Consider the following 16,196-nt stretch of genomic DNA (forward strand, 5'->3'; position numbering starts at 1 on the left):
CCTTAGTATAAAACATACTAATATAAATGATGATGTAATATGTACCAGTAACTGATGAATATCTCTGTCCACTCCAAATAAAGTACGTTAAATTTTGCTCACAATTTTCACAAGTGAATAGATGAAAAATAATAATCCGATTTTATTATTTTGAAATAGAAGACTTAACGGTTTACTCAAAAAAAGATGTAGGTACTTAGAATATATTGCTTGAGTCGTTTCTTCAAACCACACCCGAAACTATTCAGCATTCAAATTAAAGCTGAGAAACCGCAGGGATTTGAATTAACTCCGTTGATCCAAGGCCCAATTTTCACGGACAAGCGAGCAGACCACATTCGTGGGCCGGACCCTACAGTGGATGGAGGACTAATTACACTGTAATTTGAAGAAGTAATTCAAAGTTTAAGTATTTTACTCTCGGCTTGATTGATCAAAGAGAAGATGAGAGATAATCTTAAAACATGTAGGTAGGTAAAAAAAGAATTATCAAAGTGTTTTTGGCAGAAACCAGAAATTGATTTAAATTTTTGACGAATAATTCTGACTATTGTTAGCATACTTTAACTGTTACCAGATTTATTAGCATAAAACCATCAACGTAACGAAAAGAACGTATTGGAAAAACAGCTAATATTTTAGACACAGCACATTATGAATTATAATTAGATGTATTTACATTCAGCTTCATCTTCTACTCTTACAAAAGATCTAAACAAATACGTTGGCCAACCAACTGGACGGCCAATTAGTTAGAGAACCTGACTACGAAGCCTGAGGTCCCGGGTTCGATTCCCGGCCGGGGCAGATATTTGTATGAAATACGAATGCTTGTTCATGGTCTTGGATGCTTAATATGTATTTACGTTTGTATTTGTCTATTTAAGTATGTTTATCTGTTGCCTAGTATCCATAGTACAAGCTTTGCTTAGCTTGGGACTACGTCTATTTGTGTCAAGTGTCCCATGATATTTATGTTCTAAACAATGCACTCACACAGACGAGTATTTCAATGATAAAGTGACCCGTTAACTTAGTTAACTAAGGCTTCCGTATGTCCTGTGTCAAGCTTACCAATCCACTTTATTCAAAGGACTTACAATGGATCAGCAAGACCTACTGAGTCATCAATACGATAGAGACAATTCTTTTAAAAATGTTAAAAGCTGTTTCAATTCAGGACTAATTGCTGAAACTAAATGCTAAAACTTGTACATTTTTGATGATTATATAGATAGGGCATTTGAAAAAACTGAAAATTGTCACAGGCAAATGCCAATGTAGAAACAAATAGATAGATTTGCCAAAGCAATCTGAGATCAAAGTACGTACTAAATAAGACAGCTGATAACTTTTTCCTTACACCCATTTGTGTATTTATGTGTTCAGACGGATTTCACACAAGTTGATACCGTGCTACCAAATAAACTTCTACGAAATGCTTTCAGACTGGATTTCCTGTAATGCATCGCAGAATTTCATTCGGACCACGACTTCAGTAAAAGGGGTTCGGATGGATGGTGATGATGGGGTTATGCCGGATGAACTAAGTAGGAAAATAAAATAAGATTTCTTACAAATATCGTACCATTTCTGGGTTTATTTGTGTGGCGTAATTATCTTCTTATGTAAGTTAATTTAATAAAAGCTTGCCTCGAATTGTAAAAACATTTGGCAATAAACCACCATAATTAACAAATTAATTCTATGATTTAGAACAAACTGTAATTATTCTGAACTGTGGTGTCATGCAATTAAATGAAACAAAGATTCCTAAAAGTAACACGTTTTTGTGGTTATTATACAGTCATACATCATACATACCTAAGTACATCCATCATACTAATGAAACTGTCAAGGTGCTCAATAATGTTTTAACACGCTCTTATGTGATTGTTATTACGGTCGTCTTTAGATATTTTGACAGTTATAATGATGGCGATTGTAATCAAAATTTCACTCGTTTGCGTCAGTTTTGAAAATTACACGAATTAATTAAATTTTAGTTTGTTTTTTATTTTTCTTCTCTTGTTGCTGTAATCATGCCTATTGTATAACACCATCCAATTCATAGAAAGCTCAATTAACACAAGCTTGTGATTCCGAACCGATGTATCCATGTAAAAGCTGCAAATTCACGGCAGCATTCTGTTTTGTATTGGATTGAATGAAACTTTGTGTGTATTCCGCACGGACACAGACATTAAAATTGCAGGGCCATTATATTCAACACAAAAGAATACTTATTGTCACACTAACACTATATCTATATATTTCGAGCAAATCTGTTTGTAATTATTTTACTATTACGAGATCATCATTGTTACGTTGAGATGCATTCAATTCTCTTTCGCGTGCATTCTACCATTATTTTCATCTTCATCATACTCCACTTGAGCAACTTTGTTTGAGAGTTTATACAACCAAATATTTAAAAATAGTACGAACCCTTTCAGCAAGAGCCTATAATTTCCTACATTCACTGTCGTAGCCAGTAGCTTGATCTAGTTTCACGATCCACAGAGTTACTAATAATCAATTTACGCCAGGCTCTCTGTCCATTAAACCACTTGTGTACTACGATGTATGATATTGGATGCCGATAGAATATCGATGAGTTTAAGTACGTCTTGCTAGGTTATCTTCGTTTAATGTAAATAACTAGTTAAGATTGAGAAGGTAAGTCTTAAGTGCACCTTTCATGATCTCTGCTTTCATCAGGAGTCGGAAGACTACCATTGCTGAACAAAGGCCTCCTCCTTAGAACGACACAATGTACGACAACTCGCCACTTGCACTCGCCGGTTGCCCAGAATTCTCATGAAGCTGTCAGTCCAGTAGTGAGAGGTCTGCCAATGCTTCGTCTTCCGGTCGGACTAATTCATTACTAGCGGTATTTTGGCTGCGGTTACCTTTGATGGGTTCTTGATTATTTTCACTCATAGGCCTTATTGTCTCGGAATCACGATTGTTTTTACCATTTCTTTCCGTCACACGGTATTTGATAAGGATAAATAGAGATGATTAATGCTATTGCGAGCGCTCGGACGGTAGACAAAACGGCCACAGCTGTATACCTACACCATGATCACGGGCAGGAAATAATTGTGTAATTGAATTAACAGCAGATCATTTGAACATTTAAATAATAATTTCCCTTAGTTAATAAAAGCAAAACCTTAGGTAAAGAAAATAACAAATATCTTAAGAAAGTCTTTCTACTTTGATTTCCTTGTCTATTTACTTTTAACAAACCAAACACATAAGCTAGGTATTCAATTGACAACTAAATCCTCTTCAGCCGGAATACCGTTGGTCTACTAGGAAGGGAAAAACTATTTGCTAAGACTTTGCCGGTTCATAGGGCCATAATCCCCAGGGTACGGTGTGCAAATTAATGCAACGAAATTTGCTGGGGAGTGGTTTTTGGCGCCAAAATGCAGTTATGGCGCTGCATAATGCAGTTTTCGTGTTTTGCTCGGGAATGTTCGGGTTTATAGCTGACATTACACCTTCAACTTTAGTAAGCAACTTAATACTGGTCGTTAAATCATTATTTATTAAGATGACAGTAAATCTGTAGTCTGTGGGGAGTGAGTTTTGATTCCATACAAGGTGTCTAAATGAATCCGGAATATTTCATACAGTGTTTAAGAAAGTCCGAATTACAACTCCAGCAAAAACTTTTTACTTAAAACCTAAACTTTTATAAAGGATTCACAATTAAATATTATGAAAAACTAAATATCTACAGTTAAACCTATTCAACCACTAGTTTTATTATTCTGGATAAATTTTGTGCCGCCGTGTTTATCGTGTTATTTTTCCCTTCCGTTAAATATATATAATATTTGTAATGAAGATGAGGGTAGTTTTTCAAGATACGTGACCCTTGTTTTTTTATGTCTGAATCTCCCGGTTGTTTTTATTCAGAGTCTGTAACTTGTATCTCTTAGTTTGATAAAGTTTAGTTTGAATTAAGTGGTTTAAATAATTACAGATGAAAAATTTACACCAACTAAGAACACAACTACAAATACAACTTGTTCTTCAGTAAACGAAACATCACTCGCAAGAGTCCTATCCACACCGCACGAAGGACGGTTATTTTCTACATCTCTATCATTTGCTATAACCTCTCTGTCTGTACAACCAAATGTAACCAGCTTCTGCTGTCGCTCCATAATCTCAGCTTAAACAAGGCAGAGACGCTCACGCTTCGCTGCCCGTTTTTAACAACCCTACCGAAACAACGGCTCCAATAATTGATGCTTTGCAAACGTTTGCTTTAGAATTCGAGTGATGCTGGATGGTTTATATTGGAAATCAGGCAATTTGTTTCAGGAAATAGGGACCCGTCTTTGGTAAACGCTACAGCGGCATATTAGGCGTTGGCTTATTTTTTACCCGAATGCTAGAAAGAAGGTTAGATTATGTTTTGTGAGCGTGTGTACGTCTATTTCTTTGGCATTAGAATCACCATCTTTAAAATGTGTTTTTTCTTTTATTTGGTCATGATATGTTGGCTGAATAAACGTATTTCTATTCTATTATATTCTAAAATTGTGTTCATGAATTCAATGCAAATATTTATCTCGTCTAGGCTAGAACAACATTTAATGTCATTAATTATTTTCCCATCCTGTCCCTTTTACACTGAATAAGTTAGAAAGAGACGCAATTGGCGAAAAATGACAAATGATTTGCTGTACTAGAGTTGCAGGGTGACCAGTGGTCCACGGGAGACAGCCTATAAAACTGTCTTCTCTGTGATGTATGGTTTAGTTCCTGATGGGATTGTTGATCAGGGCAATGATAAACTTTTACATTTAAAAAAATGTACAAAAAAGAAAAACAATAGACAAAGATTTCATGATTAAAAAAGAAATCATGTATCTTGACATTTTAATGAATGTGTTTAAAATATACAGTTAAATAATTTCCTTCTATTTTTTTGGCTACTTGTGTGTTATTGATATGCTTGTGAGGTACTGAAACTATTATAGCAAAAACTTCGTACGAGTAACCGTAGTGTTTAGGAAATTATTTGATTAAGTAGTTAAATTGTATAATTTAAACACATTATTAAAAATGTCAAAAAAAAAATGTCAAGGTAAATGATTTATATTTTAATCATGAACTTTTTATCTGTTGAAATCTCAGTTAAAAAAAATACCTATGTATAATTCTCAAAGTAAATAATTATAAAGTAAACAATATTTTTTTCTTTAATTTTAGTTATTACCACACAACTAATAGACAAGTACACCTTATTTCATTAATAAAAGGAAAACAATATAAATAAATGTTTTATTAGCTCGACTTTTAACGCCAATAATAGATAACAAGAAAAGAGACTCAAGGAAAACGTAATATAATAAGATACTCAACTGCGAGATGGAAAATGAAGGCGAAGCAAGAACTGGACGACTTGTGCACGTTTTGTACATTCAGTTGAGATTCATTTATTTTGAGATAAAATGACAGGCGTCGTAGCGCTACCAACATTACAGCATACTCTAAAAAACGCTGGCTGGTTTGTTTCATAAAAGTTTTCATCAAAAAACAAACAAATCGTCTTACGACTTCTGAATTTTATATTCCGAACGTCGTGTTTTTAAATTGCATGATTGTTTTTCTTATTTTTCCAGCGAAAAGTTGAAATTTACTGGTAAATAAAATGGTTCACAGACAAACATGTTTTTATTAAAAAGCGTCTAAGGGCCCTTTGGTGGATTAATTGAATAATTTTCACGTAAACATTTCAAACCGACAGTTGTCGAGTATTGATTTCCACTACCCTCTAGTGGTATTTTGGCGCAAGCTACAAAAGTAAGCGGAGATTAATGTTTCATTGAATTTTTAAGTTTTAAACATTTTATAACAGCTTTGTATTGCGACTAATACAGACGAATGAAAAGGGAATCAAACCTTCTATAGTTAAAAATGTTGCCACGTCAAGCTTTTTTCGCGCTTTTTACTCTTTATGCCGTACTCTATCCTCATGACATGATGTTTTCACATGTTATTAGGTACAGTCAAGGGAAAAGATATCGACACGGCCAAAGTTGCACAAATATGTATACACGGCCTTAATGTTAAGTGCATAAAGACGTGTATACATATTTTTGTAACTTTGGCCGTGTCGATATCTTTGCCCTTGACTGTACATATGACGTTTTTCGCACAGAGCAAAGACGTGAAACTAAAAAAGATATCATAATACCTATTTTCAGGAGTTATATTATTTAATAGTGATTTCTTCGTTGTGGGTTGATATGAAAAAGCACTTTATTCTGTCAAATGATATTTGGCAGAAAATTTTCATTACATGCGAAACTATGAAACGCATACATTAAAATCGTAAAAGAGAAAAAAAATCGGTTCTAGTAAACTCGCAATTAGTAGTGACGTAATATGGCAGTAGCCATCCCCTTGTGTCTTACACCCCATCTACGTCACCCCACGAAAACAAGGGTGGATTTGCAGAATTAAATAAAAAAAATACACCTTTCTGGACACCGAAATGGCGTCAAGTCTATTGGATTTTTTTCCCGAGCCTCAGCGATTCTTCTAATAGTGTTATTAGGGAGCGTATTGGATAAAAAGAGGGAAAAATGATCGTGACATTTGATTCGATTGAGATGAAGATGCTCTACGACGTGGTATGACGTGTGTCGAAAAATGCCCGACACTCGCTTAGGGGGATAAATAATATGACAGCATTGCTTATGAGTGACATGGAGATGGTTAGAACGTTGAAACAGCTATCAGTCTTAATGAGTTTCCATGTGGCGATGATCAACAGACATCAATGGACAAAATAGAGGGGCTTTTAGTTTCTAATGTTAGAATTGGATCGGTAGTGCTCTTATTTTATTACTCTTTGTATCTTTGACCAAATTGAGCTGATTAGTCGACTGGTTGAAGCATTTTTTTTTATTGTTATGTAACTTTTTTATGCTAATGATCCTGGGAATTTTTCATCCCACCAAAACAATATCACGTCGTTAGGTTGGCAGATAAAATTTTAATTTAGGAATCTGAATTAAGTCTTCATATTATATCACTGTAAATTTATTTTTTTATGTAGCCGGCCGTGCAAGAACTACTTCCACAGCAACTTCTGGCCAACGAAAGCTGTCCCAGACAAACCGCGGTAAATTAGATTTAAGATTGAATTAGATACTAAGATATTTATTTACATTTTAGTTGAAACAAGAGTCGATTTGCAGAGTTACCTTGCATCTTCGCTTCTATGCTACGCTACGCCTTACAAGGTTGTTTTGGTTCTTCCAGAAAACATTTCTTATTCAGTCTGCGACGAACTAAACTAACGAGCGGTCTAAAATAATGCAGCTAATAATGTGAAAGATCACATGTTACAGACTAGCATTGATATGGACTTCCGCAACCTAACGCCATTGACCTTATCCTACTATTTTTTTAAACGAAATGATTATGTTGTACATATCGGACCAGAAATGCTACAGTGCAATGACATGGACTATGCGAGTGGGCCATTTGACGCTCAAATCGATACAGCAAGGAGCGTCGATGCCATGTCACTTATTCAACACCACTTGAACAGTTCACAGTGGCCGGGACATTATCCTGCCCTGTGATCTGAATAAAATGATAGTGGATTTTTAAACTTTTGGGGTTCGCCATGCAATGCTTAATACCCTGTGTTTTGCTGTGACAACAATGTTTTTTTCTAAAAACATACTATTTATAAGAGTCAGATTTCCAATCTTCCTGTATAGTCGTTCTCTCACAACTATGGATCGTGGTGAACTACGGTCTATACTTGCAATAGATTATTTGTTCCCACCATCTTCTGTGCAAATAAATTACTTCAATAGTCGAAAAGTAGTAAAGAATTTTTATAGTTATTTTATCAAATATGCTGAAGATCTACGCAATAAAACAATCTAAGTATCATAAAGGGTGGTCACATATATGGCTGTAAGTTCATCTGATGTTTAGTGACCACCGCCGCCCATGGATACAGTTCTTTTGGGAGTGCTGGTATGTAGCCGGCCGTGCAAAAACTACTTCCAAAGCTATCCCCGACGGAATGCGGGATTTTGTGAAAACGCAAGCAAGCCTTTAAAAAGCACCCATGCTGTTGCAATTTGGAAAATCTCAGCCGCCAGTCAATTGCAAATGCACGTGCGGGGCAAGCAATACCGCTTAAATCGTATAATGGAGGAGCACCATCCATAAATAATGTGAGCAACTGACTTTAATAACGCTTAAGAGTGATGAATTTTAGAAAATCTCAAACCTAAAAGTATCTTCTCATATATTTTGGCTCCAATCCTTCTTGATCTTAAATTTTATTCGTAATCCTCAACGTTCTTGCATATTATAAAAACTAATATTTCCCTATCTTTATCATTGGCTAATGTCCTCGAAGCCATTATAAAAAATGACGATGGACACTACAATCTCTATAATAACAATGAAAGAATTGTTCATTTTCAAAACATCATTCTTCAGAAGCAAATTGAACTGGATTAAACTAAAGTAATCAACTGCAGCATACATTAAACCTAACCCGATATATCAATATTGGTCTCGTCTAAAATCACCCTTTCTGTTTGTCCAATGCAATTCATTCGACTTATGGATACATGATGCATGAACCGGCTACGGTAAATACGCGAAGCTTTTCAGCAGTATATACATACATATATTATATATCAGATTTATACGTGGAATTGTAAATGGGTGTTCGTTTAGTGTTCTGTGATGAATTGAACGTGGAATATATAACGTGCTGTTTAATTACACTGGGAGAAATGGTCGTTACGATTTGAAGCCTTTGTTTATCTTTCTGTGTCTCTCTGGGTACTTTATTAATGACTATTTTAAGTTTGGTTTTCTATATTTTGTCTCCGATATATCGTAGTTTTGGTTATTTAACCATAATTGGAATAAGACCTTAAGTGGTTCGTTTTAAAAAATAGTACAAACAAAAACTACAAATTACTGCATTTGCCTTGATCTATGAAGTCGAATAATAGCGAGGTTAGTATGACTGTTATTTTATTTAAAAATATGGCTATTTTTAAATTGTAACTTAAGAAGCTGGCGGCAGCCCTACCGTAAATGTGACGTCACTCACAATCCTCGACGTTTTATTGGACGCGTAACACTTTGATCTCGCCGCCTCACGTATATATTACCAATTAGAGGCAACGTTCGATACAGCATTCGAGTAGGGTTGTGATCTATTGAATTAAATTGTATACGTGCATACGTTAGTTTTGGCTAGTTAATTTAATATAACTGTTAAACTTTCTTAACCGGGAATAGAGGTGAGGTTTTTAATATGTCACTTTACGGCCTGCCAGCATTATCTGTTCGATGAAGAAATAAAAATACCAAGCAATAACAACTCTGTTACTGCGTAACTATATGTGCAAGCCAGATACGTTTATGTGACAAATCAGTTTGTTTAGTGTAGTGGAGGAGCGCGGGTTTCTGCATAAAACACGTATACAATTAGAAGTACAAGCAAAAGATAACCAAGTTCGTCGCTCATATAAACTTCTTCTCTTTATTCTTTAAGGTCTCTACCCATTACGAAATTCAGATCTATTGTCAAGAAGACATTAATATCTAAGGCATATTATAAAGTTAATGATTATATCATGGACAGATGATAAATACTTGTGATGTATAGATATCATTCAATAATTGTAAATCTGTTTAAAAAAATATACCTCGTTGAGTTTCTTGCCGGATATTCTTCTCAACAGAGGTTTTTCCGAAACCGGTGGTATTTTTTTTTGACATTCATAAGTGCTTGTTATAGAGTAAATTGAATTAAGATATTTTGACTTTTACTTTGACTTTGATTACACCGTGTCATACCTTGAACGTAATAGCAAAGTGTGAGGCAGAAACATATTATTTGTATTTAAAAATAAAGTATAAGGACCACTAGCACGTTTCCTAACCAACCGTCGCCGTCTCGTGTCATGTATGCGCTTGACATTCCGTTCCTGACACGTTTCTATTACGCTCATGGCCTGATACGGTGTAGTGACCTTTATGCTTTAATACTTCTACGCACATACTACCCCTTATATCAAGAGAACTTGTGCTGGAGTTACTTTGCAGGTGCCGTGCAATTTGAGAACTCTACATACATAAAATTTCTACACAGATGTGTGAGTTCTGGCTATTATTTATAGATCTATATTAAAAAAGAACTATGAAGAAAGATATAAATAAAATAAAGCATAAAACCAGATGTGGCTCTTTCCCTCCAGACAGCGGAGAATCTAGTTACAGTAAAAATAAGTTGAAAAGTTAGTGTCAGTAGCAGCTGAGCAATGTGCGAGCAAAATACTCGATTGTAGCTTTACTAGATGTTGTCCGCGAATTCGTTTGCGAATAGTAATTTGTTTATCGCCCTAGGGAACAGTTAATTCTTTCGGGATACAATGTATCTGTTATTCTGCGCGTATACATATAATAAATAGGATGGCAATCCAAGTACAGTTAACAAAGAGCACAGTCTCTAAAACAGCTATGTGTATAGCTTTTTTTTAAGATAATCATTTAAAAATTTGCGTTGTTGGCATGTAAGTAAGTTATCTACAGATATTGTTAATCAAATTTTCACCCAACTCTTGTAATCGGATTGACTTGAAAGAAAAAGTACAGTCAGCTAGACAGCTTTTAAAAACACTTATCAATGTTTAATCATATTTTTTCATAATGCCTAGCAACTCATTTGTCTGGATAAGTCAAGTTCCCTGCAGATCATTAAACTTTAATATAATAACAACATCCCATTCTCCAGCTTTAGTATTTAGATATCAAATTTGCCCCAACCTCCTTGGCACTATATAATCGAATAGCAACTTAAATCGAGCAACTCGGGGAGGCCGGGGCAATGCGAGCAAGTAATCGAGTAATCAAATCCACGGACGGATATTGAATTCTGCCGCGACGGAAGTCGTCTTAGCCGGACTTTTTTATCTTGTTTATGTTTGCTTTGTTTATGTTGGCAACTGGGATAAACAGACTAAGTTGTTTGACAACACTTACAGCGTTTAGTGTTGTTGGCATTGTGTCAATTGTCATGCTGGATACACAATAGAAATCAGGGTGAATATTGGGACAAATTGAATGAGAACAAAAAGCTGCATCTGAGTCTATACCATAATAATTCCTTGTATAAATTACAGATTTCGTTTTTTACTTGATACATAATGAGTTTTAAAGTAGCATTTTTTTATTAGTATTATCTATTTAATTTTGGATAGTTAATATAGATGTAAACTATTTAGCTTTGAGCCTCATACAGCTTTGATTGAAACGAAACCAATGATATTTTACAACGTAAAAGATATTAGCTTATATGTAGTACGATCTCAAACTTTTGCCTTGCTTCCCACTCTCAGTCGTCTGTGCGACACAATAATATGTAAAAATGGCATACGCCTACTTTTTACCACTACAAAATTCTAAACCAATGATTGATTAATCCAACTTTAAATTAGTTTATCACCTTATTCTTTTTTTGTGCACAGCCACGTGCCTAAATCGTTTTTTAACCGGATTCACGTCAACATGATGTCATCAATCACACAGTGATGACGGATGTGATATCAACTCGTCATTGTCACATCTGATCTTCATGACGAGTGATTAAACTAAGTGTTTTCACAATCCAGAGGCCGTATTGCCTAACGTTTTTGTCGGTCGCGTTCGCAATCAAATGACAGTTTTTGTATGCGAAATCTGTCATTTGATTGTGATCGCGAGCGCCAGAAATGTTAGGCAATACGGCCTCTGAGGCCGTATTGTCTAACACACTTAGGTCACAATCGTTTTCACCGCTTCTTTCTGTTATAAGGTATAAGACAAGGGTAGAAAGAGATGCTGAATGTCTTGAACGTCAACGCGTGAGACCATACGGCCTCTGGTAATGGTTAATGTATTTATGACATTAAGGGGCTGTTTCACCATCCGTAGATTAGTGTTAACTGACGGTTAAATGTGATGCCGTCTCTATTTGTTTAGTTCGAATAGACGGAGACGGCATCACATTTAACCGTCAGTTAACACTAATCAATAGATGGTGAAACAGCCCCTAAATTTTTCAAGCTTAGTTACAGCGTTTAGCGGGATTTTATATTTATAACTTCTTTTAGTAAAGTGCTTTGAGTGACTAGGATGTCAACGGTGCAGCCAGTCAGCGATGTTTTATGAGTTTTTGCCCAAGACTCCCCTATTCCGTGGCAATTATGCAATTTTCCGGGACAAAAATGATTCTATGTCCTTCCTATAATAATTTCCATACCAAAGTTTATAAGCGGTTTTAGCGTCAAGACGTTACAGACAATCATACATGCGCATTTAGTGAGGATGTGACGTCATCAATTCCATCTCGAAATCTTTCTAAAAAAGAGATCATCTCAAACTTTTTTAGCAGGACACACCCGCAACGCACGGGGCAGCAGAAAGAAGTGTTAGAACTGTCAAATAACGCTGATTTACAATCTGTGGCGCGATATAACTCAAATTAACGACGCTCGTATCGCGAAAACTTGGCCGTAAACCTCGGGTTGTATCTTGAGTTCATTCGGTCTTTGAGTGTTATGAAATGCTTTCGTTGCCAATTGAGCGAGTTTTTTGTTCAGTAAGTATTATCCCCGTGGAATAACAGGCTAACTTCCTATTCTAGCGGAAAGGAGATAGGCTACTTTTTTATGGGAGTTGTACTTAGTGCTGCCTAGACTATGTACATACACAGTCAAGTGTAAAAATATGAACTTATTAAAAGTTTCAAAAATAAGTACTTACCACAGACTCTTATTTCGACGTAATATGGCCGTAGTTACATATTTTTGAGTGGAATAGATTATGCTTCTTATGCTAACACTAGATTGAAAAATTAAAGCCCTTTATGATCTACCCTATGATCTATCTCTAAGCCATTAGAGCTGGCATACGAGTATATCGGGTGTGGCCTGTAATACGAGCAAATAATTAAAACATAGATCATACTCGTCAAACTGAACAACAGTTGAGTTGTAATTTTTATTACACTTTTAAGTTTATTCGAAGAAGCAATGTAAAGCAAAATGCTTGATGTTTGTAGGGTGACAGGCGACGTCAGTTGGGTTCTAGGATGGCGTACATTGATAGCAGTATTTAATTTGTATGAAAAAGGGAAAATTCAAAGAATTCATTATTTTTAAAAGTCGCTGAACTAATGTTGTTCATTTTGACGAGGACGATCTATGTTTTAATTTTTTGTTCGTATTACAGGCCTCACCCGGTACCTATGTAGCTTGTTTTTCAGAGGTGCACAAACAAACGATTTTTTTATATATAAAAAAATCTGTTTATTTCATAACCATTTTACAATTAATTACATAATTCACCTGGCTAATCTTTATTTTTAAAGATTCTAAGTGCTAGGCTATGAGTTGCCCTTAAGAGCGTTTATACAGCCTAAATTGAATAAAAATATTTTGACTTTTGACTTTGAAACCTGCTGAGCTGGCAACGTTGCATTCTTAAAGAATTTTTTTAACGGTTTTTAAAGAAAATAAAAGTCTATCACGCATAATTATTGGAGTAGACACATTAACTTATATATTTAGAACAGTTCTATCAGACCACATTTTTGATTTCCATCCAATTTTTATGGAATAATCGAGAAAAACTAACAAAAATGCAACGTTGCCAGCTCGGCAAGTATAAACGCTCTTAATAAGTAAATTCTTGATGATGTTTGATATAAAACTGACCGTGATTGATCCCTATCTCACCTGATGTAAAGTGCAGATGAGGGCAAGGGTGTATCTCACTGGTTCAGTACTAATAGCCTTTACACTCTAGCCTGAAGAACCCTAGATTGTATTTGAAGAATTCCCATGGGATATAGAGCTGATCTATTTATTTTCCATGGAGCAGGCACAAGCTTGGAATAATTTACCCGTTTTATATTGTTTTTGTGAAACAACAAAGCACCACTTGTTTATTAAGGGATAAACTCCACTAAGATACTATCTTATCAGATGTTGTAAAGAATTCGGTTAACAAGGGATGGCGGCATTTTAATTACATTTTTGTAAGAATAAAAAATATGATTATTTAGAAAGTAGAGAAAAATCGCATTTAAAATAAAAGTTTTTTTTAGTAGCCTAATAGAATATGATGAGCAAAGGCGTTCTTGAATTTCCACGATACCATCTGAAACACAGTAATTGTAAAAAAAAAGATTTTATATCTACCTAGGATACAGTGTTTGACTTTTGTTTCTAATTACATCACTAATATGGTTGCAATTTAATTAAAACGCCTTTTTTAGTATTTACGTCTAAATTCATATATTAATAAATAAACATTTGAAAAATATACCTTCCTGAAATTCACAAAGTTCCAAAAAGTCTACACATTGCAAATAAAAAAAAATAGAAAAAAAAGTTCAAAAAGCTGGCACATTACAAAAGCCGTATAATAATTAAAAAGTTACTAACATGATTGACACCGGAGACTCTGGTCTTGTTCAATTTAGATAGGTTGGTGCCCATCCGGAGCCATTAATGACGGAATCCCAACCTTAAATCCATACACTAAGAGTTCAATTTAGAAAAAAGTTTGTTGGTAGATTTGGCACAGTTTTTTTTTACACGAGACACTTCTGGATATCACAATTGTAAAAGTTTGAACACAGTTTATGGTTAAGTCTTTTGAAAGCCACTTTGGTTCACGTGGAAGCTGTAAAAAATAATAAAATTAATATAAATCACTCTTTAAAAATACCACGACACCCTGGGGCCTTCCTACATGTTAACTTTTTAGCAACGTCAAAAATGTGCGTTCCGCTAACACTCGGTTTGTGTAACTCGTTGCAAAAAAATTCAAGTGTAGATAGCCCCTAATATATGACAAACATAGCTAATGAGAGTGGACAAAATTGGAACTAACGTTATTTCATACTAACTTATATTAACCGTTACAACAACGCCACTACGGAACACTAGAATAAATCTGTAATGTATTAACACTATAAAGGCGAAACTACAATAGTGGAAATCACACTTGCAAATTTTGTACGAAATGAAAAACACTGCTAAATTTAGCGTTTTACACAAAACGTAGCTAGCCTCTGGACTAAGACCTAAATTCCGACTAGAGCACCGTCTCAGCAATATTCTAGCACAGGACTTCTCAACTAAGGGGGCACGCGGGGGCAGGGGGCGTAAAAATTGACGAGGGGGGCGTAATAGGTACGTTTTGCATATCCGAAAAAAAAACTATTTAACGCGTAAATTGTTCCGATTTGACATTTAATCGCAAAAAATGTGTTTCTTCTTTTTGTCAAAACTTAGGAGCAGAGACACGTTGTATTTTCATAAAGCATGTATTAACAAAATGTGCTAAATCGTATTATTTTAGAGTAAGCCCATAAATGTCAGTTTATTCACAGATGCTTACGAAACACTTAAAAGGGTCAGGACAGACCATCTCGTCTCATTCAAGTCGCCCACGGCAGTGTGGGCGAACGTGTTAGTTGGATTCTTATTCCGACAACAGAACGCAATAAGATAAGACACATATTTTTTAATATGAGTTGTAATTAGGTACTTGAAATAAATATTTGAATTTGGAATTAATTTTTTTAGCATTCTTTTACCATCGTTTTTCATTTTTTTTTTTGGTAACATGAATTGCTTTTCAATGGGTCGCGCTTTTACACACAAATCACATGAATGAATTATAGGATAACAAATCTGAAAATAAAGAAAGAACGACATTGTATAAAACCTGCTATATTTATGACTAAGATCGTATATACCTAATAAAATTCCAATTGGAATTCGCAAGTTATTTATCTTATCAATGATTTACAAGTAGTTAAGAACATGACTACTAGATAAATGTTTTTACAGAATAACAGAGATTTTCAGACTATAAAGAATGAACTTTTATTTTAGGAATTTTTATTCTTTAAAACAAATGAGACTTGAATTCATTTTTTATTTTTACTTCTGATGATATATAATGTATCAAATTATGAGAGGTTAAGCAAATAAATAATTTTATTCGATGGAGGTTGTAGCAGCTCTATAATAATCCAGCGTTTGATAGGTTACTGACAGTATCTAATACTATTAGAGCACGGTTCGCGCCGACAGCCCGTGAACTGAGTGACA

The 16,196-nt window shown here is 34.9% G+C and overlaps 1 protein-coding gene across 6 annotated transcripts in view; it reads right to left on the bottom strand.

The window, feature by feature from the left end:
• LOC141428332 (uncharacterized) overlaps positions 1-16,196 on the bottom strand; it is a 609,788-nt gene that overhangs the window by 223,464 nt on the left and 370,128 nt on the right. The window contains exon 2 of one of the 6 annotated variants that reach the window (XM_074088287.1): positions 14,517-14,757. The exons of the other annotated variants lie outside the window; for them this stretch is intronic. Within the exon in view, the coding sequence (XP_073944388.1) occupies positions 14,517-14,570 (54 nt within the window). The 5' untranslated portion in view covers positions 14,571-14,757. The remainder of the gene's footprint in view (positions 1-14,516; positions 14,758-16,196) is intronic. 6 annotated transcript variants of the gene reach the window in all.

This window comes from Choristoneura fumiferana, chromosome 5, assembly GCF_025370935.1.
Source record: "Choristoneura fumiferana chromosome 5, NRCan_CFum_1, whole genome shotgun sequence".
Classification (NCBI taxonomy): Eukaryota; Metazoa; Arthropoda; class Insecta; order Lepidoptera; family Tortricidae; genus Choristoneura; species Choristoneura fumiferana.